The following is a 27,499-nucleotide window of genomic DNA, read 5'->3' on the forward strand; positions in this document are numbered from 1 at the left end:
GGAATGGGTGGGTAGGGAAGTGGGGGGCGCTATGGGGGACTTTTGGGATAGCATTGGAAATGTAATTGAGGAAAATATGTAATAAAAATATAAATAAATAAATAAATAAATAAATAAATAAATATATAAAAAAAAAAGAAGTGGGCATTTCCTTTACAGAATAGGGAGTTGAGACTCGTAGAAGTTAGGTGATTTGGGGATGGCTGAGTTTGGGAAGTCTGCCTATGTTACCAATCCTTTTCTCATTATAGAACTTCCAGGCTTCACTAGAAAACAGACACCAAAGCATCTTTAAAACATAAATCATAAAGAAAGAATAAAAAAATACCAATCATTAAAGTGACAAACACGAAGCTCCATCTCAGGGTGTGAGTTCTTTCAACCTTGCAAAACTTCTAGTTTATTTCCCTCTCTGCCTCCTTGTCTCCTCTTTCTTCTTCTCTGGAATTGAGTCCTGTGACCCCTTCCCTCTCCTTTCCAGCACTCCTCCCTTTGTTCTGATATACTGGTTTTGATGAAATTCAAATTTGACAATGAAAATCAAAATGACAGACAAACTGAAAAGTACTGTGCTTTTATTAAAAAACAAAACAAAACAAAAAAATACAATCAGGTACTGTCCAGACGCGTTTGGGAAGGGAAAATCTCTTTAAAAGTCCTCAGTTTTCATCATCACCATCACCATTATTATATTAATAATATTAATGTCCTTGAAATTTAAACAATATCACTTTTCTGGCTTCAGTTGTAGGAAATGTACAAAACATTGGGGGTGGGGGTGGGGCAAGGGGTAACTTCCAATGACACAAGTTTCATCTTTGTGACCTCAACCAATAACAATTGTACAGCTTTGTGTAAAACACAGCTGACTAGGAGAATGACCATGTCCCCTGTATGGCCAGGTTGCCCCTCTCCCATTCCCAGAACCATCCAAGAGAAGTAAAATTCATGGTGTTGCTGTCACTAGGAGACTTTGCTCAATCAAACAGGAAAGCAGAAAGTTGTTGCAGACTGTTGTCTTTGGTGCAAAGGAAGTCGTTGCAGAGGGGCCTACATCAGTGCCTCAGTGATCCGTGGTCTGCTTGGATGCCCATCAAATGCCCAAGGAGAGCTTCACTGTTAGACTGGTTGTATTGATGCTTTGGTAAAAAAATCCTTTCTTTTCTCTGGGCCCCATTCCTCTCTCACCAAATTATCCCTGGAATTTACGCCCGCTTACGCCTGCCTTCCAGATTTCGGAAGTTGCTGGGTCTCAGTTTCATTTCAGCAAACTGGATTGAGTACTCGTGACCCTTCCAATGGAACCAGTTAACGCCCTGCAGAAAAAAAACCAGAGACCCCTGGGTTAGTTCCATTTGGACACATGATCATGGGCCAGCACCATTTAGTCATCAAAACACAAAGGTTTTTTTTCAGCTTCTAACCACTTGGCATTTTGCAAGCAGCTGTGAGCTGTGTCTTGAATGTCTCTTGCTGGCCTGTGCTGTGAAAACTTTCAAATGGGCCAGCTGAATCTAAACTCTTTACCCATCATTAGGAGTCATTGCTGTTTGCACAGAGCCTTGGGCAGTCATCTTGAAATAAAATAGTGCCTGGCATTTGTTGGTATTTTGTCTAAACTCCACTTTCATAGTTACCTGGAAATGTCCAGGTATGCTCCTTCCACAGTTACCTGGCAACAGCCAGGTAGGCCTGGCCCATTATAAAAGGGGCTGCTTCCCCCCTCCTTTCTCTCTTACTCTCTTACTCCTGCTTCTCTCCCTTGCCTCTTGCTCCTTCTCTCCCCATTCCCTTCTCCCCTCTGTCCACATGGTCATGGCCCACCTCTACTTTGCTATTCTCTCCCTCTCTCTGCCTCTAATACCCTTTTAGCTCCCCTCCCCATTCCCTGAATAAACTCTATTCTATACTATACCACTGTGTGGCTGGTCCCTCAGAGGGAAGGGATGCCTTGGCATGGGCCCATCAAGGCACCCCCTTCCCCTATACTCCCTCCATAGAGCATATCTTAATACCTTTTTATTATCTTTTTATGAGCACAACATAATGAGAAGCTGGGTACAGTGTGTGTGTGTGTGTGTGTGTGTGTGTGTGTGTGTGTGAATTCACAAGATTCCCGTGGGGGCATTTTACTAAGGGTTTGGCATAGAACAGCAAAATAGAGTGCAGGTAGAATATAAGCTTTGAACTTGACATGCAGGGTTAGGATTGCATATCAGTGCTTCCATGTGAGGGCTGAGTGGACAGCTCAACCGGGAAAGGAGTTCACCTCTCAAGCCAGGAGACCTGAGAGCCCACATAAAGGTGAGAAGAAGGAGCAGACTTCATAGCTGTCTATATGTGTGTGTCCTCCCCCCCCCACACACTTGTGTAAGAGATAAAGGGTCTTGTCTTGAACAGCCACAGATCCTGTGGCCTCAATTTCACTCCATGTAATTTGTATTTTCTTGAGCTTAGAAATCTGCTATGGTGGGAGTTAGTTGTACTAGACTTGGATAGGGTTTGTGGAAAAAACAGAGGGTGGGGGCCTAGGCATATGAAGGTTTGGTCATGATTCCAAAATCATTCTGCGACCTCAGGAAGGTCAGCTCTCACAGGGTGTGAGTCAAGGGGATTTGCAGTTCACGCCTTCTGCCCAGGTCCTTCTTGGGACTATGAAGATGCTTGTGGGCCTGTGCTCTGCCAGGGTTTATATCATCCCTGTGTCCCCTGAATAGCGTCCACTTTGATCAGCTTCACAGAGTTCTATCAGTAATTTTATCTGTGTGGAAAGTTCTAAATTTGTGAACTATTTGGACTGTGGTTCTCCTTGGGCTCTCTAAGAGTTAATATGTACTGTTTTCCCTCTTCGCTCACTCACCTGCCATGCCATTGAGATTTCTCAATGTGTTGGAAGATAACACATTTTGTAATTGAAGTGTCCTTCCCTCACCCACATCTCGCTGCTTCTCCAACCTTGTCAGACTACTCACCTGACTGTGGTTATTGTCCCCATATCTGCCCATCAGGTTGACACGATGACAGTTCTTATACCAGAAAGCTCCTTTGTAGGACAGGGCACAGTTGGTGATGGCTGAGTCTGTGTCCTTGTCATAGGTGGAGAAGGATCTACCATTGTGATAGTTCATGGAGTCACCTTATTGAGAATAAAAGGGAGAAAGATAAGAGAGAATAATGACTCCCCCAAAATCAAAGTCTCTGAAGGTTGTCAAGGGCAGAATTAAAGGCGAGAACTGAAAGATCCTTGGGTACACTGGCACTGAACCTCAGACCGGACTGAGGATCAAAGCATGAGACATGAATGCCACCCCCAAGACTTATCTATGACAGAAGCACTGTTATATGTTAAAAAGAAGGCTGCAGGTGGTTCTGGAAAGTTCCATTGAAGTCCATCTCTCTGGCTGAGCTTCCTCTAAGCTTTCTTTTTTTTCATCTAAAAAAATGCAGACATCCAGCGGATTCTGTCTAACTCACAGCGCTGTTCTAATACACTGTCCAGAACGTTTTTCTGGACAGGGAGAAGTGGCATACAAAGAGCCAGGGTTGTTGTTTATGATTTGTCTATATTTGCTTTGCATAAAAGACCTACGAGGACAGGGTGAGAAATTTGCATTTAATAATGATGTGTGCGTCAGGCATGGTGGTGGACATCTGTAATCCCAGCATGTGGTGGGATGGGCTAAGGCAGGAAGTGCACATGTTTGAGGCCAACGTAGGCTTCATAATGGGACCCCATAAACTTCCAAACAAAGCAAAAATAGTAACAGAGGGCAGGTCCCTCATATACAAAGGTGTCTGGCTACAATCATAATTAAGACCTTCACTCTCTAAATGTTGTCAGGTAGCCTTGGGTTTCTTGTAATCATTTTTAAAAGAGTGTGTACCAGGCTGGTGTTGTCTGAGTCTTACCTAAGAACCTGTTATTTTCATATAGTGCTACTTGAGAATATTATCTGAGTCCTTCTTACTCCCAAGCCATAGGGCTGTATGCAAACATTCTAAAGACATCCAGGTATTTGTTGCTGAGATCTTGGAGCAAGCTGACAAAGGTTTTTCAGAGTCTTTTTAACTAGTGATGATACCCATGACTTGCAGGAGAGCAAGCAGATATTGATGAAGCTTTCCTGTGAGGCGCTATCACCAAAGCCTGTTGGAAGCTACAACCTGAAAACATTGCTCTGAGTGAAGGGAACAACCAAGGTGTTCTCCTCCACTGAAGATACAGAGAGAACGTAAGTCACATTCTTGTTGGTTGGCGGATTTTCTTTCCAAGTAACAAGATCCTTCCTTCTTGACATGATCTCAGCCAAAGAGGTATTTATTGTTAGGTGATAAAGTGTCAGATTTTTTTTTTGAGGCATGTAAGTGCTAAAATAATTTCCAGTCCTGCCTTTCTCTCTTCCATCACACCAAACTGCCTCTCAAAGGGGCTCTGTGTCCTTCTTACTGCAACCTGGCTCTGGCACCTATTAGTCAAAGGTGAAGATTTTTTCCTTTTTGGAGGGGCTCCCAGAGGGGTCACAAATCTGTCTCCTGTTTAAATAATCATAAAATAAGGCCACCCAAAGAGGCCCTGGCTTACACAAGATGGTCTGCATTCTTGACCCAGCCCCTCTTTGTTTACACTGCTCTCTAGGCACACATGCCTGGGTGCACACGTGTGTACACACACACACACACACACACACACACACACACACACACACTCACGCACTCCTACTGTGAGCTGAAATTTCCTGAATTTTTCTAAGCCATTTTTCTCCCTCTTTATATCATTTTCCTAAAAGACGTTTGTGAAGGTTCAGTAGTTGAAAATACCTTCAGAGAAGGATGCCACCTCATAGCCTTGCTAAGAATAGCTCTGTTATTAGTTTCTCCTTTAGTGTGGAGCCAGAAAGCTGTACAAGGGTCACTTTAAGTCAAAGACAAAAACCTCTATTCTCCCCCGAATAGTATAAATCAGCATGTCCCTTATGTACAAAGGTATTTGGCTACAGTCATAAGTAAGACCTCAGGCCACTAAATATTATCAGATAGCCTGGGTATCACATAATCATAACTTATCATATTAGGGTTATAATTTAGATGAAGAACAAAAGGTTGCTTGGCAGTCAAAAGACTAACAATGCTAGGAATGTGGGCATCACCAGAGAACTTAGGAGAAACACATCTTAACGTCTCCCCATGACATCCCAATATATCAGAATTCACACATCAGCAGATTCTCAGAGACATCAGATGCCCATTACAAGGAAGCTTCTGGTGAAGATGGAGGCCTTTGAAAGACCATTTTCCTATCACTACTCTACAACCACTAACTACAAAAGAATAAGAAACATATTCTTTAATGAGAGTCATTATAATTCAACCATAGTTGACATGATTCTTGACCTACTCTACCTCTCAGATGTTGCAGATGTTGGCTTAGACTTTTTAAATTATATTTCTTCTAGATTAGCATCCAGGAGACATTCAAATATCTGTTGATTTAGAACCAGGAGTGGTGAATGAGTGAATCCATAGGAATTTCATGACTCCAGACTCACAGTGTAGCTACCCCATACCTGCTGTTCCACTGTATCCTTCTACCTTCAGCTTGTATCGACTCTTGGCATCTCCAACACTGAATCTGTCATACACAGCATAGGCAGACTCCCCATGGTCTTGTAGGTCCACCCGGAGCTCATACTGCCCTTGGGCTGTGATTTTGCTCAGGTTATCCAGTCCTGTGGATGACGGGTAATGTCTGGTAAGTAATCACAGGTGACTGAGGCAGTAGGGGAACACTCAACAGTGGGACATATCATGCAAACTTGGGCTCGAAACATTCTCTGCTTGTTGGTATGAAGGCGGACAAAACAAATCTCATGTTTCTGAGCCTCAGAAGAAAACAGTTCAACACCTTTGCTTATCAGCTTCCTATTGTATTGTGAAGTTCAAAGGTCATAATCCAGGGACATGACTTGTACACTCTAAAATTTATAACCAATGTGAAGCGAAGGATAACTTTGGGATGGGATGTCTTAGGCTCGGACAGTGGTGCAGATAACAATGCTTTGTCCATGTGGTTTGCTGCAAAGTGTCCATGATGAATGATGGCCCTGTTATACTAATTTGGGAAAATTTGAATGACAGTGTATTTGTCAATTGGCTAGATTGCCATAGACAAACCATACAACATCCTTGAGGGTCTGTTTTCTCATGAGTAAGATGGGAATTCTGCTCTTTGCAGGGATGTTCTAGGTGAAAGATTACAACCAGGAGACCCATCTCAGTGTTTGGAGCTTAAGAGGGAAGCAGTTCCCGACAGCACTGAGGTTGGTTCCATAATTGGTTTTAGTGTCTGACTTAATGCAAGGTTTGTCCACAGGTCTGGCTTGATAATGCTTTATTTTTGTGACCTGGAGTATTTAATTAATTCAACACTCTGTGGCTCCTACCAAACTTCTTTCCTTTTGATCCTTTCCTCTCCCTGTTGCTCACAACAGGAAGGTAAGTGACCAAGAGGACAGAAATAGGGATATCTGTCACAAACTTTCAGAGCTGCAATTACCAAGCCAAAATTCTTCTCTGCGGTCTCCAAACCCAGCAGCATAGGCCTTCCAGTTGCGATAGAAGTCCTCACGTCCATTTTTGCGTCTCAGGAAAACCTACAACAATATGGATACTTAAGTAATAGAAAGGAAGAGAAGATAAGATGTCTTTTTGGAAGGAGGCATGCCAGACGGAGGGAAGAACAGGCATCCATCTTCAGCTTTCTCCATTGCTTAGTTATTTGCCTTGTGACTCTGGGCACACAATGCCCCTCCCCTCCCTACGTCTAGGTGTTCAGAAAACTAGGAATGGACAATGCTTCTTAGTGCTGGTGACATCGTTGGATCTTAGCCTCTCCTCAGTCTTCATGAAGCATCACACTGAAGCTGACAGTGGAGGAGAGGTTGGGGGTGTGACCTACAAACAAATTTTATTGATAAAAGAAAATCCTATACAGTCAATATGGTCATGGGGTTGAAATAAGCCCTGAAATTCTTATCATAAGTCTGGTAAAGAGTAACTACTCAGCCAACACTGGTTATAGTAACTAGTAGTTTTGATCATCACTGCCATTCATATCAGAGTTCCTCTTGCCACCTCATTCTGGTAGTCCAAAAGGGCTCAAAACTGATATTTTAGGATGACCTCGAATTCCTGATCCTTCTGCCTCTACGTTCTGAGTGCAAGTAGACAGTTACAAACTTTGTTCTTGGTTTTCTGCAGTGCTGGGGTTTGAACTCAAAACCTTCTACATTCTAAGTAAGCGTTCTACTAACTGAACTACATATCCAGTCCTCGCCTTCTATTTTTTACTTAAATAGACAATTGTGAAGGGCTTCCATGTGACAAGGATTACCTTGCAAAGTATTATGCACATGTATTTGAGAGGACACACTTCCTTTCATCCAAGCCCCTGTCCCAGAACTCTAAAACCCACTGTTGTACTTACAATCCATCCACCTCCATCAGAGGTCATATCACAGTAGACTTCCAGTGCTTGGGTCTTGTCACCATTTATATAGATGGTGTAGAGGCCAGAGGTAGTATCACCATTCAGCATTGCTTGAGAGCAGTCCCTGGGGAATGGGTACAGGAGTCCAACTGCAGGAAAAAGAGAAAGGGTGTGAGAGTGGAGGGAGGAGGTGGCTACTGTCCAAACAGACTTCAATTCATCTATGCAGTGACTAGGTTCCTACAAGCAGACAGCCCCTGCTTCTCTGTGTTCCTCATGACAGAGCTTATATTAAACTTAACAGATGAAGAATGTAAGGCTCATGGAATGTAGGTGCCTTCTAAGCTGTAGCCAGTAGGACATGGGGGTGAGGATTGGATGTAGATGAGCTCTCATTGGTCCTCTACTCATTTCACTAGGATGCCTACATCTACATTCCCCAGGCTTCTAAGCACTAATAGGGAATTGATACATTTCAGATTTTTGTTTGAAAATGTAAACTAGAAGTTGAAAGGGATGTGGAAGGTTGATTCGCTGTCACAAGGTCAGATCTTAAGACTGTGTTCCTCTCTGAACCCCTTACTTGTGGTGAAGATGGTTTGGATCAGCTTGCTCCTCAGGGACCCACTCAATGCCTGGATCCTTGCTGAGTAGTGGGTAGATGGGCTCAGGTCTGCCAGGCTGTAGGAGGTGGTGTCAGGTCCCACAATGACTTCCTGTGGGCAGGCAAAAGAATCAGTTTGGTCCCAGATAGTTTCATGGTAAAGATGCTTCCTTTTACTGGCTAGTGCAATCATTTATTCACTTAACATAAAACCCCACCCAGCACCTACTGCATGCCAGATTCCAAGTGTACCTCTGGAATGTTTGCGATAGCAAGAGTGCTGCATAAGTAAAAGCTCTGGGATGAGAAAGACAGGGGGGTTAAATAACACAGAAGCACTGCTTTGCATCAGTTCTACTTAATTTTAGGTGGGGGTGGGTAATGGAAATGGGCAAAGAGGGATTACAAGACACCATTAATGGGATGTTACTACGCACTTCGGCTTGACTGGCTTGGCGTTTATCAACAACAAGGAGTTGGGAGGTCTGAGAGGTTTTGAACAGGCTTAAGCTGCTGAGGCTTAAGAAGCTTAAGCTGATGGTAAGGTGAATTGCACAAGGGGCAAGAGACACTGAGACCATTTATGTCAGCAGTTCTGAAAGGGGGCTTAGCCTTTATCACAACATTTAAACAGTCTGATAACCTGGGCCTCAGTGTAGACTCACTGAATTATCAGAAGGTGGGGAGGCAGACTTATCTCTAGGGAAACTAAAACTCAGGTTGAGGAACTCTTGAGTCACAAGATGATGTTAAGAGCCTAGTGGGTGGGGCAGGATAAAGGCTTGAGCTGACCCAGGAGGAACAGATGTGTGATCCCTACTATGCTTATGGCTGGTCCCTGGCTTCTAGACTAGTGTTTGGGCTCAGTTTCTAGAAGATCCACATTGCCTCAGATTCATACTGGGCTCCAGTTGTTATTAATAGATGACCTTGGTGTTTGAGACTGGAATTCCTCCTCTATCACGGCAAACACAATTCTGATCTCTAGAACTCACCAAGTTCCTTGGGTTTAGTCAATAACAGGTCAGTGTGGAGGCCACTGGAAGGTTATTTTCCTTCCTAGGGACTTCCTGGAGTGAGGGTATGTTATGTATGTTTTTACAGTGTGGGAATTGAATTTCCCAGAAGCTGAGATACTTGCTCCCAATCCCTAATTTGTTGATGGCAGAGGACAGTGTCATGTCCTCCTAGTCTCCCACCACCTTATCCATGATTTATGTGTGTTCACTCAATGCCAGTGACCTAGTGACCTTTGTGGTGCCATCAGCTCTGGTTGCTGGGGAAGGATCAACTCTCAGGGAACAAAGCAAGGTTTATTGAATTGCCTGAGCCTAGACTGGCAATCAGCTCTCTGCTTCTGTGTTCATTTGTCTAAGCCTGGATGGTCTGAAATGAGGTTTATGAACCAGGGAAGCACAACCCTAGAACCTCAAACCTGCAGAAGACTTTTGGGGTCTAGAAAGGCAATGCACGTATCTTAAAGTTAAGGGCACTGACACCATGACGATAAAGGACCAGCTTCAGTTCCTACTAGGAATTCTGTCTCAACTCCAGAAAAGCTAGAAATGTGTCTACTTGTGGTTAAACATGGCAGATCAGAAATACCAATATTTCTCTGTGTGTTTTTCATATCTTATAAAACAGGAGTGGACTAGAAGAAATGAAACTACAAAAGTGAATGAGAGGGAGGAAGAGAGGTAGCTCCTATGTACCTTGCTGGGCAGAAGGTGTATAGTAGAGGAAGCAATTCCTGCAGTGCCAAAGCAGAAAGTGCTAGGAACCACCTGGAGTGGGCAGAACTACCCCAGGCTGGCTGACATACAAGGAAGCACTCAGCAAGTTTCTGATGCATGTGTATAACAGCATAGCTGCCTTTGCAGGCAATGTAGTATGTGACTCAAGAGAGGTTCAGTCCGTTTAGAAGCTTTGCACGAGGTAGTGCTTGATTCCCCATTCTCCTTGTCCTCTCAAGGAACAGAGCATCTGCATTACAGTGGAGGCTCTGAATTCAAATCCACCAGGATCAGCTGGTGAGGAGGTCAAGGTACCACACTGGAAGTGTAAGAGCAAGCAAAGCTTGCATAGAATAAGAGCCTAAGCACTGTGGGGTTTCCCCACAAATTTCCAGGTACACAGCAGCTGATCTCTACATTGAACCCGTGTCAACAAACCCTTATGTGCAGCTGAAATTCTAATCAGGTTCTTTGTTCTTGGCGTAAGTATGAAAGAATAAGCCAGGACTAAAAGACACTGGGAAGAAGTTTCTAGCATGGACAGTGGAAACTAACCCAAACTCCAGCAACAAAACTAATGAGATCTAGAAGAAACATAACCCCGAGCTATAGACTACAATAGCAGTGACATGTATTTCTGAGCGAAAGTGAAGTAGCTACACAGAATACAGGCGAGATCCCTTGTCTATATGCCCTAGTACAGGGGAACGCCAGGGCCAAGAAATGGGAGTGAGTGGGTAGGGGAGCAGGGTGGGGGGAGGGTATAGGGGACTTTTGGGATAGCATTTGAAATGTAAATGAAGAAAATATCTAATAAAAAATATAGGGGAGATGTTGCAAATAGCTAAGTATGAAGAAAATAAGTAAGCTAGCTTAGAAATACAGTAAAGTTCATGGAGGGGAGAACACAGGTAATATTAGCAATAGATGTAGCTGTTTTTAACAAGTGACATTGCAAGGATGTGGTGAGATAAATCACAGTCAGTCAGGTGGTGATACTATGTGGCAAAGATGCAGAAGAGGCTGTTGGTACTTTCTCAATGAAACATTAGATGGCCATGAGCCCAACTCTGAAATTGTTAAGTCTTATAAAGCACTGCTGTTGATCTTGGCTGTTGCTCAGATAGCTTGAGCCTGGTTAAAGGAAGAAAGATGAGCGAGCATGTGGTTTGTGACTCACAAGGTCTGGTTCTATATCCAGTCTTTACTAGTTTTTTGTTTGTTTGTTTTAGGTGTTTAGTTGTATTGGAGTGAAGACACAGTATCAGCGAATCCTTTCCTACTTTGATGATTTTGCACATTAAATGTTTTACCCAGAAATGGTTGATTTATAGATACCTTGACTGTACCATCCACAGATTCATAGACCAGGAGATATCCAGTGACCGATGCTCGGGGAGGTCTCCAGGTAAGGAGGGCAGTTTCCGACTGAACCTCTGTAGCTGTAAATTCTCTTGGGGAATCGAGGTCTGGAGAAGAGAGTATGTATCAAGTAAGCTAGAAGGTGTAGAACAGACAGCAAGAAGAGAACTGGCCTCAAGTTTGTTCAATAACATTAACCATGGCCTTGGACAAGAATCCCTCCTGACTACCGATGAGGAACTTGAACCAAAGTCAAAGGTTATATGAGTCCTATCACCGCAAGGGTCTGAAAGACCAACATATTCCTGGGTGGTTTGGGTTGGATTTGGGTTGATGATCATTACAGATCCATTATTTCTCACAGACAGGGCTGAGGAGTGCTAATATTGGCCCTCATCCCAACAGAAGGGACAATCCTTTACTTCCCCAAATGTTGAGCTTTGAAAAAAAGATCTCAATACATAAAACCCCAATGAACATCTAAGGAAACTACCCTGAAAACTTCTTAAAAACTATTTCCCAGCCCAGAGCATGGATCATTAAATGCTGGGTTTAGAGCCAGTAGGGAGTGTTTTTCCACTTACAAAGCTTCCCTTAAATATCCTTTTCTCATCTGTTGGGTCATTTCAGTTCAAGGGGAAATGGTATGCTTCTTTGGGTCTTGATTGAGTGGGCACTGGTGAATTTTACTCATACTGATGTCATTACACTGCAAGGGCCTGACTTAGGGAGGAAGAGCAGGGGAGGGGATGTGGTTTAAGATTCAGGCTGTGGGTGGGCAACTCAGAAAGGAGAACTTGCACTCTGGCTGTCTTGGTACCTGTGGTAAACTTGGTAGCGATGGTAGAGCTCTTCTGCTGTCCTTTCTCTGCAAAGATACTCAGGATGTACTCTGTGGCAGGCTCCAGGTCATGCAGCTCATACTCCACTGTATTTCCAGACACTGTGCGTGTAACTTCTGGCACTAAGTATGAAACACACACATGTGGCAGTTACCCCTTGGCAAACAGCACATATACCTCCTTCTAAGACACAACCTTTCGGTGACCCCCACAGCAAAGAAGGTCACAGTTCTGAGGTGACTCACAGGTGACTTTTTCTCTCTTGAGTACTCACATGATAAAAGGTGGATCATACAGAGACTGGTATTTTTGTTTTTTGTTTTTTTTTTGTTGTTTTGTTTTGTTTTGTTTTGTTTTGTTTTGTTTTGTTTTTTGCAATAGATTGGAAAGATGGAGAGATGTTTTCCCAGTATGGTAAACTGGCTGGAAAAGTGTTGTGTTTGAGGCACTGGAATGAGCTCCAGGAGAGTGGCAGGTAGCATCTCCAAGCCTTAGGTACTCAGGCTCAAATACAGTTTGTGCCACTTCTAGCCCCAACCCTTCCTTTTCTCTGTGCAGCATTCCTCTTACAAAGTACCAAAATGCTGCCCAATCAAGGGTTACCAAATCATTAAGGCTGAGGGGTGACAGTAATAGACAACAGAGCCCAGCAGTGACTTTCAGGCCTATTGGATTCATTGCCTGGGCAAAAAATATCCATCTCATAATCATAGGAGACTCCCATTTTGCTTTGTTGAGATCGGTATTTCACAGGCAGAGAACTTTACATGTAAACACTGGGGGCAGTCCCTGGAAAACTGTACAAGTTGGGTCACTTTGCCTCATTCTCAACAAGCCCCAACCTCTTTGGCTAGGTCTTGATTAGTCCTGATCTAAAATTTTCACCATTTCCTCCAACCATAAGATCAGGGGGAGGTGACACCATCCTCCCCGTCTCAGGAGAATTTCCTTACAGGGAATAACAAAGAGGAGAGTAGATGAACTGAAATTTCTCCTCCTGCCTCATCTTTTCTCTTTTCCCATGAAACAAAGGGTTTTGCTAGAGCTAAATGAAGATTTAACCCCCCCCCCCATGGGTTATGGTGTCCTGTAATATTACCAGTGAAAGCCAAGCAGTCTTGAGCCATAAAATATGAAAATTAGAAAATGAAATAACAGAGGCCTTTCTAGACTAGATCATCATAAACGTATGAATGGGATCAGAGAAAGGGTCTCTTTTCCTTATTTGATTTGCATTTGATTGCATTTGATTTACTTCCTAGTGGTTGTGTTTGGTTGATGGTCTCAGCAAGAGTTTAATTTGCCCGCTGGGTGAGTTGGTACAGATGGTGGCAGATGGGAAAAGCAGATCCTTTCAGTCAAATTGGCTTCAGTTAGGCCCTCCCATGGCCTCTGAGAAGGCTAGGCACCCCAGGACACCATGATGCCATTTGGTTAAGACCTGAGACTCTGGAAAACTTCTTTTGTAAAGAATAAGAGCTGCTTCCTTTGAGAGTCTGTCCCTCCCTGATGTACTTTGAATATGAAATGTCCCCACAGGCTCATGGGTTTGAAAACTTCATTCCTAGTTGGTAGCCTTGCTTGAGAAGGTTTTGGTTTAGTGAGGAGGTGGAGCCTGCTTAAGGAAGTGAGCCACCTGAGGTAGGCTTTAAGGCTTTATAGAGGGCCCCATTTCCTGCTTCCTGACTGTGGATACCTTGGGACCAGCAGCTTCCTGTTACTGCTTCGAGCACTTTCTTGACATTTGGGAGTTACCTTCTTGACTTAGAATCCAGAGTAAACTTGCTACCCCTTAAGCTGGTTGTCAAGTATTTGGCCATAGCAATGAGAAAAGTAACTCAAGAGTCTAGCAAGGTGGGATGGGTGAGCAAAACGTGCAAAGCTCCAGACGCGCCTTCTTTTTCTTTCTCTTTTCACTTGAATGGCTTGCCCAAGTCTTTCGAGGATACAGTGGAGGTAGGCAAAGACATGACTGGCTCTTATAGCGTACCACTGGGTTTTGTCATCCCATGGTACATTGAAGGGGGAATGGGAGAAGTCAAACCTTCATCAGAGTGTAGAGAAGACGGGACAGGACCTTACCTCTCTCCCCTGTGTAGGAGATGACATAACTGTCCACAGTGGCAATGGCTGGCTGCCACATGGCCAAGGCTTCTGAGTCTGTGATGTTAGCTATCAGAAGACCAGATGGACCATCCAGAGCTGGAAAGAAATACAGGAGAAGACTTCATCATGTTAGAGGATAACATCAGAGGACATGTGCTTAGATGGGCTCAGAGTCAGGCCCCTTTGAACAGGCTAACCTGGCTTATATCATGACTCTTTTCCTTACTGTTGTATTCGTTTTGGTCTCTATTTCCTCATATGTAAAATGGGCATGATAATACTGGCTGGCTTTTCCTTTTTGACTTATATGTGATGTTACAGGTAGGCAGTTCCTGAACAATGTTTAATGTGTGACAAAGGTTGTTGTCAGGATTCATGTTCCTCTTTTCCAGGAAAGGAACATAAATAAACATACATAGAGGAGACCTGTATGGTCACTACTGCCTGAGGCTTTTCTGAGCTTTGGGTGATATCTTTATGTAGGGGATCTTATAGGTAATAACCTGGAGGTCTCTAGGGTCAGATTCTACTGTGGCTTATTTTCCTGTGTCTCCATGTCTTTGGAAAGGCCACTTCACTGAAGTGTGCCTATATAACATGGAAGCTCTCAGCATTTGTTATTAATGCTATACTTTGTAAAAGTTTTTAGCCTGTTATTTCAATCCTTGGGGTGCTGAGGCAGGAGGATCATGAGGAGAGCCACATAGTAAGAGTATATCAGACAACAATGACAAATGTGGATAAAAACAACAGGTATGTATTTATCTGTATGGGGTGTGTACATGTAAGTGTAACTGTTCAAGGCTTCGGTTATGGATACTAGGAATTAAATTTGAGGACTCAAATAAGGGCAGAGTATGCTCTTAAAAGATAAGCCATGGGCTGGAGAGATGGCTCAGTGGTTAAGAGCACTGACTGCTCTTCCAGAGGTCCTGAGTTCAATTCCCAGCAACCACATGGTGGCTCATAACCATCTGTAATGGGATCCGATGCCCTCTTCTGGTGTGTCTGAAGACACTGACAGTGTACTCACATATATTAAATAAATAAATAAATAAATAAATAAATAAATGAATGAATAAAATCTTACAAAAACAAAAAGGAGAAAGAAACAAGGAAAGTAAAAAAGATAAGCCACTGCTCTTGTCTTTGGGGGTTACTTTCAAATGACTTATATTGTCAGAGGATATTCCAGGGGTCTTAATCTCTGGCTTCTTTCAAAGGAGTATGTTCCTTGTTCAGAGTTTCTTCCATGAAAGTTGATGGGAAGGTGGGATCTCTCTCTTATCTTTTCTAATGATAATTTAATTACTCCCTCAACAGCCTAGGAGACAGCAGCCCAGCTCACAGACTGGTACTGGAACCTTAGGGAACTGGCTGAAGAGTCAGAAAATGACAAACCAGTGTCAGAGTCAATATAATTCCCCTCACAGTGTCCCCCTGATTCTCTCATGTGTGTACAGACCCTTCTTTAACTGCTAGTGACAATGTGGCCTTGGGAGGAGACATGCCCAACTTTTATTTCTGTGGCTGTGGAGAATCATCAATGCAAGATTTCTTAGGGAAAACTGAAGCCCAAGAGGAGAGGAGACAGGACTTCGCGTCCAGATAGGCTGTTTTAATTGTACATTACCAATTCTTGTATGGAAGTAGTATATTTTTGAAATTTCCTGGGAGGCCTATTCTTCGGATCACTGAATGGACTGGGTTGGACAATTTGTCATATCTCAAAGGATAAATTGTCTAGAGACAGAGACTTCTGAAGGGAAAATTTCCACTTCATTCTCCCACAATAGCAGCCATTATTCTTAAATTAGATTTTAACAGGAAAACAACCTTTATTTTAAATGGTTGAGAGGGTTATTCTGAATGACCCTTGTTTTCTTCCACATTTCCAGTCCTGTTGTTTTGTAATCTCCTCATGTCTCAGGTGCCTCTCCTACAAGCTTGGAATGACTACGGCAGTGAGGACACACTGCATCAGGTCAACCGTTGCCAAACAGGGGACAGCGTGGCCACAGTTCGCCCCATCCCATATCTGCAGAAGCACATGTCCCGGGGGGTGGTCACAATGATTCCAGGCAACAGGGGGAAGGAGTGAGGTGACAGGGAAAGTTGTGTTTATGCTTACTGACCCCTTGCCACACTGACAAGGGGAGCAGAGTCATACCCACTTTACAGAGAAGTTCATCAGACCCCAGAGAAATTAACTGACAACTCACGTGGCTGGCTAACACATGGAAGATTTAGGGTCTCAGCTCTGTAAAGTTCCTATACTTCACTCCTTTCCACAGTAGCAGAGGAAATGGAGGCCAGAGGACATTCAGGACGTCTCTGGGGCAACCAAGTTTATTAGAGGCTAAGGATGAGCCAGAGGGAGGTGCTGGATGCTCTAATTTCAGCTCACTTCCCACTGGGACTCCAGGAGCAAGCATTTGTGCTGTTCTCAGTCATGAGTCAACATGCCAAGAGTAAGGATGGAACATGATAGGGGAACACACACCTGTGATTAGAGTCCCCGAGACTGGATCGCTTTCTTCGAATCCCTTCATGGCAATCACACTGACTTGGTATTCTACCCCAGGGGTAAGCCTCACCAGCCTCGTCTCAGTATCTGTTCCATCCACGGTCACCATGGACGGGGCACCTGGAGATTAGCGAAAGCAAGATCAGGGGAGCCTCTTCCACACTTCCTTGTTATAGCCTCCAAACCGGGTGGATCCAACTTGGAAATTAAATTATATCTTTATTCAATTTCATTCTCTGGAGTTCCTCTCCTCTCATCCCACCCTCTGGCATGAAGGAAAAGACCTTACTTTTTGTATAATGTTTTTTTCCATTGGTGCAGATGCCAAAAACCCAGTCAGGAAAGGAAAAAATCATGAAGTCACAGTATACTAAAAATGGCAAGTTTCCTTTCGGGAAGGAGTTGGCATGTTGCACAAATTTTATTTTCCTTATTCTTGTCCCTCCATGCACTATATGGGAAGCTCACAATAGATCCAAGCTATGTAACTCATCAGGTTCACTTAAGATGCTACAGACCCCGTTACTTGGAGAGATTTTAGTCATGATAAAAAAGATGGTCCCAGTTAAATGTGTGCTCTTAAATTTATTAGGAAGTCTGGAATTTATATTTCTTAGAATTTCAGGAAGAGTGAAGGATTTGCAATCCAGCTGGCCAAACGCCCAAATGGAGATGCTACAGTGTTGCTGTTACCAACCAGCCTATCTTTTCAAACCTCCAACAAGAGGCAGCTCACTACCCGCTAGACTGTGTTTGAACTATACTTCCCTGAGGTCTTCATTAAAGTCTATGTGTTCCAAATTCTAAGATTGCTAAGACTCAGTTCTCTATCCTGTAGTGAGATAGGATATGGCCCCTAAGGGTAAAACCTCACACATATCTCAGCTTTCCAGATGACTGTGATCAAAGGGGGGAAAAAGATTGTTTATATAAATTCCCTTGTTTTTGTGTTCAAAAGTACTAGGGAACCATTTCCTCGAAAATATTTTACAATTTCAAGGTCACAAAGAGTGTCAATAAGGTGACTTTTTCCAAGATAGTTTCTTCCAAAATGTCTTTACAAAGCGCATCTTTCTAGATGATCTCAGGAGGAGGGAAGTGATTTTCATTAGCCATAATGCTTGAAGAAAGTCTGATAAGAACACCCAGCGTCTCATTTGCCATTTAACCCTAATTTTGCATGTTCTCCCCACCCTCTTCCACCTCCAGGTCCCCTACCTCCTGTCATAGGTACATAAGTGATCCGGAAACTCTCCACCTGAGCAGTAGGTGCCCTCCAGCTGACTGTGGCTGCATTTTCAGTGATGTCTGAGAACATGATTTCCTTTGGAGAACCCATGGCTGTCAAGGAGAAAACAAAACAGAAACCCTGAAACATTACCTATGTTGTCCATCAATAGCTTTCCCCCCTGGATTCCTTGCCCAGGAGCCTTTAGTATCTAGAGTTGATTGAACCGAGCCTTGAGAATAGAGAATGCATGATACATGGTTACACTGTGACATGAAAGAAAACTCACAGCAGATACAGTGACCACGTAGACCAGGTAACTGTGGGCTTCATGGTCAATTGGCTTCACCCAAGATGGATGTTAGCATGTTGGCCAGTTTCCACAGAGGAGAGGAGAAGAGAGTGACTTCACAGATCTGAATAACTTATTTTGATTTCATTTTTGGCCTTTTTCCCCCAGATCTTTGTTTTACGTTTCTTTTAATGGTAAGATATAAAAGTGCATGGTTCTTTCTTATAAAGCTAATTTCTCATATAAACACGCATGAGATGAAAATTCGGTTGTAGTCATTATATAAACGACCAAAGTAAGCCTCCCTTCTCCAACTAACATTATTCTGATGGGACCTTTCTGGATCACTGCACCGGGCAGCCTGGCATCCGGAAATTAAGCTCACTGGAAGCTAATTTTGGCTGCCCACTCATGTATCTTCAAGGAGATCCAAAACTAAGAAGCAAGGTCAGGTCATAACTAAACTTACACCAGGGACACTGGGTCCACCGGCAAGAAGCCGCCCATGACTAGAGGGGCAGTGCTGCTGCCTTCCCTTCTCCTCCCCAAATCTGGATTCCTTTGGCTTCTCTCTGTGTGTTTTTTGGCTTAGAATTCTGCCTGCTTCAGCTGACCATGCTAACTCAGGAAACAATTTCCAGTCTCAAGGGAGCCTGCTTCCTCACTACTTCCCTGCTTCAGCCCATGTTGGTCATTAAGCTTGGAAACACGTAGAGGTTTTCAGAGAGAATTTTTTCCATACCCATTTCTGTCTTTTTCTCTCATCTAACACATCTGCTCCTACAGTTTTTTTCCTGTGACCTAGAAACTACCCGGATCTCTGCGGCTACCACTCCTTTTTTTTTTTTTTCTTTTCATTCTCCCTGTACGTGGCAAATCTTTTCTTTTCAAGCCACAGAGTCGAGGAACCTACAAGATCTTGATTGTTCAAACACCACTGAGAGGTTGGGCAGCCTGGGACAAGTCTCTTCCCTTCAGTGAGCTTCAGTTGCTACATCCTTCCAATGGTGAAAGTGGTACCCACAGGAATGTTTTGAGGATTAGTAGAGATAATGGATGTAAAACCCTTAGTATAGACTCTGGCATGCAGAGAATTCACTAGGTGCAATTGTCCCCTCTATTTTCTTCCTTATGTGACCTTTTCCTACACAGGCTACCCTGAACCTTAAGACAGCCCTCAGGAGAGATCTAGATGAGTCTAGCTGAGAGTAGATCCTACTGATGTACATGAACTCTGCCTTGGAATATTTTTCTCTGCTTATTCAGTTCACTGACTTGCTATAACTGGAAACCTTGCTGGCTCATGTAGGTTATGCTACATTTCACAATCCGTGTCTTATAAACAAAGCTTTCTTCTTTAGATCTCAGTTTTCTCATCTAGACAATGACAGTAATATATACACTGTCTTATATGCTGCAGAACCCATGGCCTCATCCATGACCTACTCAGGGCCGTGTGTTTGGTAACACATAGTAGGAAAGCCACCAGGCATCATCTGTAACAATGTCACAATCGTGATGGAATTCCAGGAGCAGTGGGCATGATATTTTTCTACTAAAGAGCTTCCAAGGTGTTTGTTACTTTAGTGTGTAGCTTTCTGCTATGGGGTCCTCAAGTCCTGAGCCCTACAACAGATAGATAAGCACAAAACACCAGAGTCATACCTATTAAAAAGTTGGAGAGGGGCTGGGGATATGGCATAACACTAAAAGCCTAACTGCACAAATATGAAGGTCTGAGTTTAGATGTCCAGTATCCACATACAAGCTGGGTAGACACAATGACCTGTCTGCAACTCCAGTTCTCAGGAAGCTGAGGAAAGAGATATCTTCCCCTTCCATGAGCATCAGGTAGCTAGACCCACTGAATTGGCAAGCTCTGGGATTTAGTGTGAGATCTTGCCTCAATATATAAGATAAAATATGATAGAGGAAGACATACAGCCTCTATAAGCACAAACACACATGCACCTGCATCTTTCAGACATCTTTCACACATGTACCACAGATGTGAACACACACACACACACACACACACACACACACACACACACACACACGCAAGACATGCAAGAGTTAGAGAGACCTATGTAACAATGCTTTCCTTACAATTAGACTCAATAATAATAATAAAAAAAGAACTTCTAGTAGCTAAATGCATGGATTTGATAAAAACCCCTTAAAGCGCTTGCACTCCATATAAAACCTTGCTTCTCAAAAGCTATAATGAATGCCTTCTGTTATTGGCAATTGTCTACCATCTAACACTTAGTCCTCATTCTACAAACTTGCATTGGTTATTTAATATGCATTAGGCTTATGCTCAATTAGGAGGTAGTGGGTGGGCTTGGGGGCAAGAACTTTGGAGTAGAAATAACCTTGGTAAGTGTGGCTTCAAGTCTATCTTGATTGAAATGGGGCTGAGGAGTTTAGAGGGTGCCTGCTTGGGAAATATGGGCAGTTTAGAGTAGAGACTGTTCTGGAGTTTGAGAAAAGAGGTGACAACTGTACTTTAGACCTCGTGATTGGAAGAGAGACCTAGGAACACGAGTGTGTGGACAGAGACTGGGACAGACCAAGGACATACTTTCAGGTCCTTACTCTAAACATTTTTTGTGGGTTGCAAGGGTCTCTGGAAGAGAATAGCAGTCTTGATTCTCTGTTAATGGGACTGCTTGTCTATTTTGCAGAAACCTTTCTGATCGTGCACAGGGACATGGAAGTGTTTATCTTCCTAGAGGAGGAAGAAGCTACTGCTCAAAGGATTCAATACATGTTGAGTTTTCTCTATTTGTGTATCTCTAGAGAGACAAGAGAGTGATATTATTTATTACTTCTAGATAAAACCACTATGCATCTACATGGTCAGAGTCCACTGTTATATTCTTAACAATTGGTTTTTGTTGTTCATTAAAAATAAAATGTACAACTCACCAAGCATACAAAAGCTAGCATTGTTGCAACAGGCAAAGGAAAGAGCTAAACCCTCACTATTCATGTCCTGTTTAAATCTTGTGTTGACCTTTGAGTTAAAGTTTGTTTTTCAGATGAGGGTCTTGGGATTTGCTCAAGGTCAAGGTCACACAGCTGCTAAATGGGAAAAACATGGCTACGCTCCAGGAGTTTGCCCAGATCACTGGCTAACCACTAGCTTGCACTGCCTTCCTTGCTGCTCTAGATTCTCAAGGGTCGGCAGCTTATAGCCAGACAGAAATATGTTACAAGGAGGAATCACAGCAGACCATTACCAGGAGGTAAGAGGGACAGGTTGCTGTTGCTGAGGAGAGCTCACGGTGGTTTGGGGGAAGAGAGAGAAGTGTACGTGGGGGTGGAAACAGATAAAAGGGACACTTGAAGCTGGGTACTGAAGATGAGGTTAGGCATGTCCTTGCTATGCTGCTTACAACATGTCTTCTGTCCTCTCCTGGTCCTGGAGCATGGGTGTGCAGGCACACATGGACACATTGCTTACACACGCTGCAATACACATATGTGCTTTTCTCTTTGGCTGTGAATTTAAGACCCCCATGGAGAGAAGCCAAAGAGGGGGTCCTTCCTAACAAAACAGGCTCTGGTTTTTCTTTTGTTCTTTAAAAAGGCAAATCAACTCATGATTATTCTTTTTGTTTTTGCTTTAGAACTACAGGGATTATAGAAGGAGAAAAAAATCAGCAAAACAGAATCAGTGATCAGAGCTTTGAAGAGCAGTGTTTATAAACCAAGATCCGTCTCTGCTCCTGATCTGGAGCCATTCTTTGGCAGCCACAGGGGGGGTGGAGATCAATGTTGGGGTGGGATACTCAGGAGCACAGCAATGCTAACCACTGTGCAACCAGTGTGTGAACTGGGGGGTACCGTGAGCAGAAAGAGCAGTGCCTTTCCTCTCGACACATAATGCACTGTCTCCATGTCTACAAGCAATGGCTATAGTTTCTATGGGTAGATTCTTGCAGGTGGTAGCATCCTGCCTCTTGTCACAATACTATTATCTTGTCATGCTGCTCAGACAATAGTTCAGTATGCAGCATGCTTACTGCATAAGATGATGACCTGACTGACCACAACCCCAGCAGCCATGCAAAATACTGGACATGGTGTCACACTTGTAAACTAATCATTGGAGAACACAGTGACTGGATTCCTGGGAGTTGCTGGCCTGCCAGTCTAGCTGGACTGGCAAGCCCTGGGTCTCAGTCAGAGGTACAGTATAAAAATGTAAGGTGGGCTGGGGCTCAGTGGGAAGTATGAGGTGCTGGGTGGAAGTCTCTTGCACCTACATAAGAAGCTAGGCACAGTGGCCATGTGTGTATAACTCTAGTGCTATGTGCGTGTATGTGAGGGGAAATCCCTGGAGCTTGCTGGCTGAAAGCCCAGCTCCAGGGTCACTGAGATACTTTGTCTCAATAGAACAAGGTAGATAATGATAGAGCAGGACTCTCTGCTTTCTCCCCTGGCCTCTGTGCACATGTAGGCATGAGCACCTGCATACTCAGACTTTTGCACATGCATATTTACCATATATAAATGGACATACACAATGTCTCTGTATGTTTCTTTGTCTGAGACACAGAGAGAGAGAGAGAGAGAGAGAGAGAGAGAGAGAGAGAGGAAGAGAGAGAGAAACAGACAGACAGATGACAGAGTAGTAGATGGCTTCTGAAAATGATACCGAAAGTTTACTTCTGGCTTTTACATGCAAGTGAACACACACACAGATACACAGACATAGAGAAACCCAGGCACACAAACACACACAGACACACATACCAGCTCCTACATACCCATACAATAAAACATGTCTTAACATAGGGAGCTGGGACTAATATTCCCTGTGTCTGTCAGACATAGCTAGTGTATCTATTCACTGGTTAGCTGTCATCTGGTTTGAATATTAAAATAATTACAGTCACACTGTCACAATAAGCTCATTATAGCAGCTTGACCTTAGGCACAGTACTTCAGCTTTCTGGGCCTCGGATTCTTAATGCATCAATAGACAAGGCCAAGATCCTTTGTGTGTGGCTCATCACTTCTCAGTGCTTCTCCTTTCCTTGGGATTTTCTGATTCCTTCCTCAGATTCCTTTGAGGGGGTTGTTCTATGCAATGCCATCTTGACTATTCCTTCAGTTTTTTTTTTAAGTACTGCATTTTCAGGTCTTTGTTTCTCCTTCTAAAGAGTCACATAAGTTTTATGACCATAGTAATGATGTGTCTGAGTATCTTTGCCTTTCTCCTTAGCATAGCTGATAGGAAAAAGGGTCTTATTTCCCCCGTGGAGGGCTCTTACATGCAGTGTCGGCTCATATGTCTTGCTAGCCTTACCAGCTCCATCCTTCAGTTTGCTAACCACAGTACTGATGGCTCACGTGGGACATTTTATAAACATGTCATAATCCTTTCAGGTCTCAATTCCATGTCTCCACTGTCCCTCACTCATCTAGTGTGACTGCAACATCTGACCAAAGAACAAGGGATCATGTTCTCGGATACTATGCAATCGAAGGAAGTTTTTGGAATTTAAAATGTCCAATAGTTGATGACCTAGGAGAGACACCATGACGCCCTTACTACATCCCAGGTCTTATGTTGTTACTTTTACATGAATTAGATCACTAAATCCTCACCACCCTGCTAAGGAAATCATACTCTTTTTATGGTGCAGAGATTTGTCCACACAGTCCAGGAGAACACAGTCTATGCTTAAAGGAACCAGGATCTAAACACAAGCCTCTCTGCTCTCCAGAGTTCTTGTGATTATGCAGCCCTATAGGAAGAAGAATTCCAGTCTTGGATTTCCTCTCCTGTTTGTTTATAGATGCCACTGTTGCTATGGCACCTGTTTGTTTACAGTACCTGTTGTTGCTATGGCACTGACTGGCTGGGATCGCCTTCCACGGCTTATTCCATAGAGTTCAATTTCGTACTCAGTGGCCTCTCTGAGACCTGTTATGTCCCTGGTACGTTCGGGGGAAGGGAGGGTTATTTCTTGTGGCTCAGATTGCTTTTTGGTATCTCTGATCCTGATAACAAAACTGTCGAATATCCCTTCATCAGCAGTCCAGGACAGACGGAAACCGTCTGGAGTGGCATCTGAAACTAGAAGGTTGTCAACTTCCGGTTCAGCTTCTAGAGGGAGAGAAGATGGTGGAAGAAGGAGGAGACAGAGCATTAATTAGCCATCCATGCAGTCTTCCTTCTGGTGGAGTATCAGAATGCAGTGCTGCCTCGGTTTTCAGAGACAGAGTGTCCTGAGATACCAGGAAAGAAAATCATTCCACATTAAAAAAGTCTAATAGGGGGAGGAGAAGGAAAACACGGAGCTGACACATTCAATACAAGCCAAGCATTCGCTTGCATCTGTGAGTTTTGTCTAAAAGTAACTGTATCAGTCCATATCTGGACGCAGCCTTGGCCCCTCCCGTGCATTATTAAACAAGTTCAAAGCCATAACTTGTTTACATTTGCTCTTTGTCTTCCAGTGGCTGAGTGCTGGTCTGCTGTGAGCTCCTTTTCTTTTCCTTTTGAAAAGACAAATAAACCAACTTTAATGATCTGTGGAGCTGTCCGTGACGATTCTGATGATTATATTTCCCTTGAGCCTGAGCAAAATGATTTAGACTGTTATGGTCTTTGGGCTTTGTTCTCGGGAGGTGCTATCCAGAAGAAGGCTCCTAGTATATCCTGTTTAATTTTATTTCCTTGCTAGTTTACCTTTTAGATGGTAGGATGAGGCTTAGAACCTCTTGAGATATCATTATATATACTTTGTACTCAAGAGTTTCATTTTGGTAACTAGACAAAACTCGGTGTCAAAATAAATCTGAAGCTGAGTTTCCCAAAGTGTGTGTGCTCAAAGCAAACTCTTTCTGTTTTACAGCTCCATCCTTTACAAAGCATTCCTTGTCAAACAAGTTTGGGAACTACTGCCCTCTGCAAGATACATAATAAGAGCTTCTGAAAAGCCTGTGTGGTCAAAGATCCTAGTTCCAAATTTAACTGAACATGAAATGTTATCAAATGAGATCTTTACACAGTCATCAGAGCTTGTTTTCTCTAGAAATACTTTGGGAAACACAGTTTTCTGACTGTTAAAATTATTAATGTGATATTTCTATAGGAAGTATTAGTCTTGAGAACATTATGGATTTAGTCTGGGTTGAAGAATCTCTCTGATATTAGTTTTTTTTTTTTTTTTAAGGCCTGTATAGTAAGTTTCATTTAGTTCCCAATCATAAGACCACTGGGTAAGTTGGTTAAGATCACAGGTTGAGACTTTGAAATAGTAAAGATTTTAAAATACTTTTTCAAAATATACTCATTGGCATATTTCTTTTGAGAAAGCTGAAATGTAGCTGGGAACCAGCCAGGATGAACACAAACGAAGGTGATTGTAGTGAGCACGTGAGAGCTACAGGCAAGACATGAACTAAAGGGTTTGGAACATTAAAGAGAAACCTTTCCACCTTCTCCTTTCTAGGATGGGGTGTGTGTGAGCACTCAATAGATTCTGAAAAAAGGGAAAATGTGGAGAATATGAGAGAACAAGCTACGTCTGTGGATTAAGTGGAGAATACAGACAATGTTAAGAATCACAGGGATCTGAAGACAGACTACACAGAAAAAGGGACCAGGAAGAGGAGCGGATGGCTCTCTTGAATTGAAATACCTGTAATGGTCTCAGCCCTCAAGGGCTTTGTTTGGTGCCCTTGGGTGAAGCCAGAGACCAGGACCTCATAGCCAATGCCAGTTATGAGGCCTCTAAGCTCCAGCTTCCTCTGGGTTCCTGAAAGTGTGAATTCCTGGGGGTCCAGCAGCTTCCCAGAATCCACCACCGTTACTAGAAAGCTGTCAAAGGCATTCTCCGATGCCGTCCAGGAAACTGTGAACCCGTAGGGATTAGTGTCGGAAATGGTTAAATTTTCCAGAAGGGGCAAGGCCTCTGAAAGAAGGGAGGAGTGAAAATGACTCAGGTTAGCAGCACTGATTTGACTAAGGCAGCGTGCAGCCCCAAGAACACAGATAGATTCCCAGTCAACCATCCTGTGAGTTCAATGCTCTTGATTCCAAGAACACTGATAGATTCCCTGACAATCACCCCATGAGTTAAATGCTCATGACTCTAAGACCACAGATAAATTCTCAGTCAATCACCCTATGAGTTAAATGCTCAAATACCAAGAACACTGATAGATTCTGAGTCAAGCATCCCATGAGTTAAATGCTCAGAAAAGGACTATTTAGTAATGTCTTGGGTGCCTGATATTGTTACGTAAATTTCTTAACAAGACTGTACTATCATTCCCAATCAAAGGTCAGAAGAAAAGTTTCTAAATGATGAACTGATTTGACCCAAGTCTCACCTTAGCAACGTATGATAGAGCAAGGCCTCCAGCTGAGCCTAACTTGGGCCATCCATATCTCACTATACAAATAGGACACCTTGTGTCACTTTGGAACCTTAATCTACTTCTTGCTGTTTCTTGTTTTGAAGCAAATCAGATTTTTTTTTTTTAAATTGGTTGTTGCAAGCCTACTTTTCTGGTATATTTCATATCTTAGTCTGGTTCATATTTTGAATACAATCATTTGGGTCAACTATTGAGTGATAGTTTCATACACTTGGATAACAGGAGTAATAAGATTTGTTGTGTTGTTACTTATCCAAATTAACGATTTATGTTCATAAACCAGGAAGGAATTCTAAGTTTGGCAATTCTTATGTTGTTTGGTTTTTCTAGGTTAAGTTAGAAAGCAAGAACATATTTTGTTATCTTGGTTTTATGTTTTGTCTATCTGTGTCCCAGACCCATTTATTCCCTAGTTGTGGAGGGGTCTTTTCACATACTTGAGCTTTCCAAAAAGTGACCTTATGGTAGCCACATTTCTGAAAACAAGTCCCAGGAGAGGAGGCTACAGAATGTTGATCCAGTCTAACACAACAAACACTGCTGTAAGGTAGGTGTTGCTATCTGTCTGCTGGCCTCCAGGACATCACCAGGGAGAGAAAGTCTCTGACTTTTCCAAGGCCTTCTTGCTGCAAGCTTGATATCCTTTGCACATCCTAACACAATGCTTAAATTAGTAAATGCTATCAAGTGCTCTGACACACTCAGAGTGGGGACACAGCTCTAATAGAAAAGAGAGAGAAGACCGGTGCATACTCATTCAGCACTTAGGGGAGAAGGGTGGAAATCCCATGCCCAAGTCTGCTTTAGCAACATGTAATTTAGAACCTCTCTTCTCTTCTCCTCTTCTCTTCTCTTCTCTTCTCTTCTCTTCTCTTCTCTTCTCTTCTCTTCTCTTCTCTTCTCTTCTCTT

The 27,499-nt window shown here is 43.1% G+C and overlaps 1 protein-coding gene and 1 long non-coding RNA gene across 5 annotated transcripts in view; one reads left to right on the forward strand and one right to left on the reverse strand.

The window, feature by feature from the left end:
* Window positions 1–559: 559 nt before the first annotated feature.
* Tnc (tenascin C) overlaps window positions 560–27,499 on the reverse strand; it is an 88,203-nt gene continuing 61,263 nt past the window's right edge. For 2 of the 4 annotated variants that reach the window (XM_029476822.1, XM_029476823.1), the window contains exons 11-22: window positions 24,035–24,307; window positions 17,879–18,001; window positions 16,637–16,780; window positions 14,110–14,229; window positions 12,006–12,149; window positions 11,162–11,292; window positions 8,070–8,202; window positions 7,484–7,635; window positions 6,554–6,650; window positions 5,565–5,726; window positions 2,973–3,136; window positions 579–1,316 (exon numbers count right to left, since the gene is read on the reverse strand). In XM_029476822.1, coding sequence (XP_029332682.1) covers window positions 1,206–1,316; window positions 2,973–3,136; window positions 5,565–5,726; window positions 6,554–6,650; window positions 7,484–7,635; window positions 8,070–8,202; window positions 11,162–11,292; window positions 12,006–12,149; window positions 14,110–14,229; window positions 16,637–16,780; window positions 17,879–18,001; window positions 24,035–24,307 — 1,754 coding nt within the window. In that variant the 3' untranslated portion in view covers window positions 579–1,205. Of the gene's footprint in view, window positions 1,317–2,972; window positions 3,137–5,564; window positions 5,727–6,553; window positions 6,651–7,483; window positions 7,636–8,069; window positions 8,203–11,161; window positions 11,293–12,005; window positions 12,150–14,109; window positions 14,230–16,636; window positions 16,781–17,878; window positions 18,002–24,034; window positions 24,308–25,847; window positions 26,121–27,499 lie in introns of all 4 variants that reach the window. The other 2 variants (XM_029476825.1, XM_029476824.1) reach the window with 2 other exon arrangements.
* LOC110292856 lies at window positions 21,405–24,734 on the forward strand. The gene is made up of 3 exons (XR_002377752.1): window positions 21,405–21,434; window positions 23,997–24,138; window positions 24,236–24,734. It is a non-coding gene; the product is annotated as an uncharacterized LOC110292856 (long non-coding RNA).

Source organism: Mus caroli, chromosome 4 (assembly GCF_900094665.2).
Source record: "Mus caroli chromosome 4, CAROLI_EIJ_v1.1, whole genome shotgun sequence".
In the NCBI taxonomy this organism is placed as follows: Eukaryota; Metazoa; Chordata; class Mammalia; order Rodentia; family Muridae; genus Mus; species Mus caroli.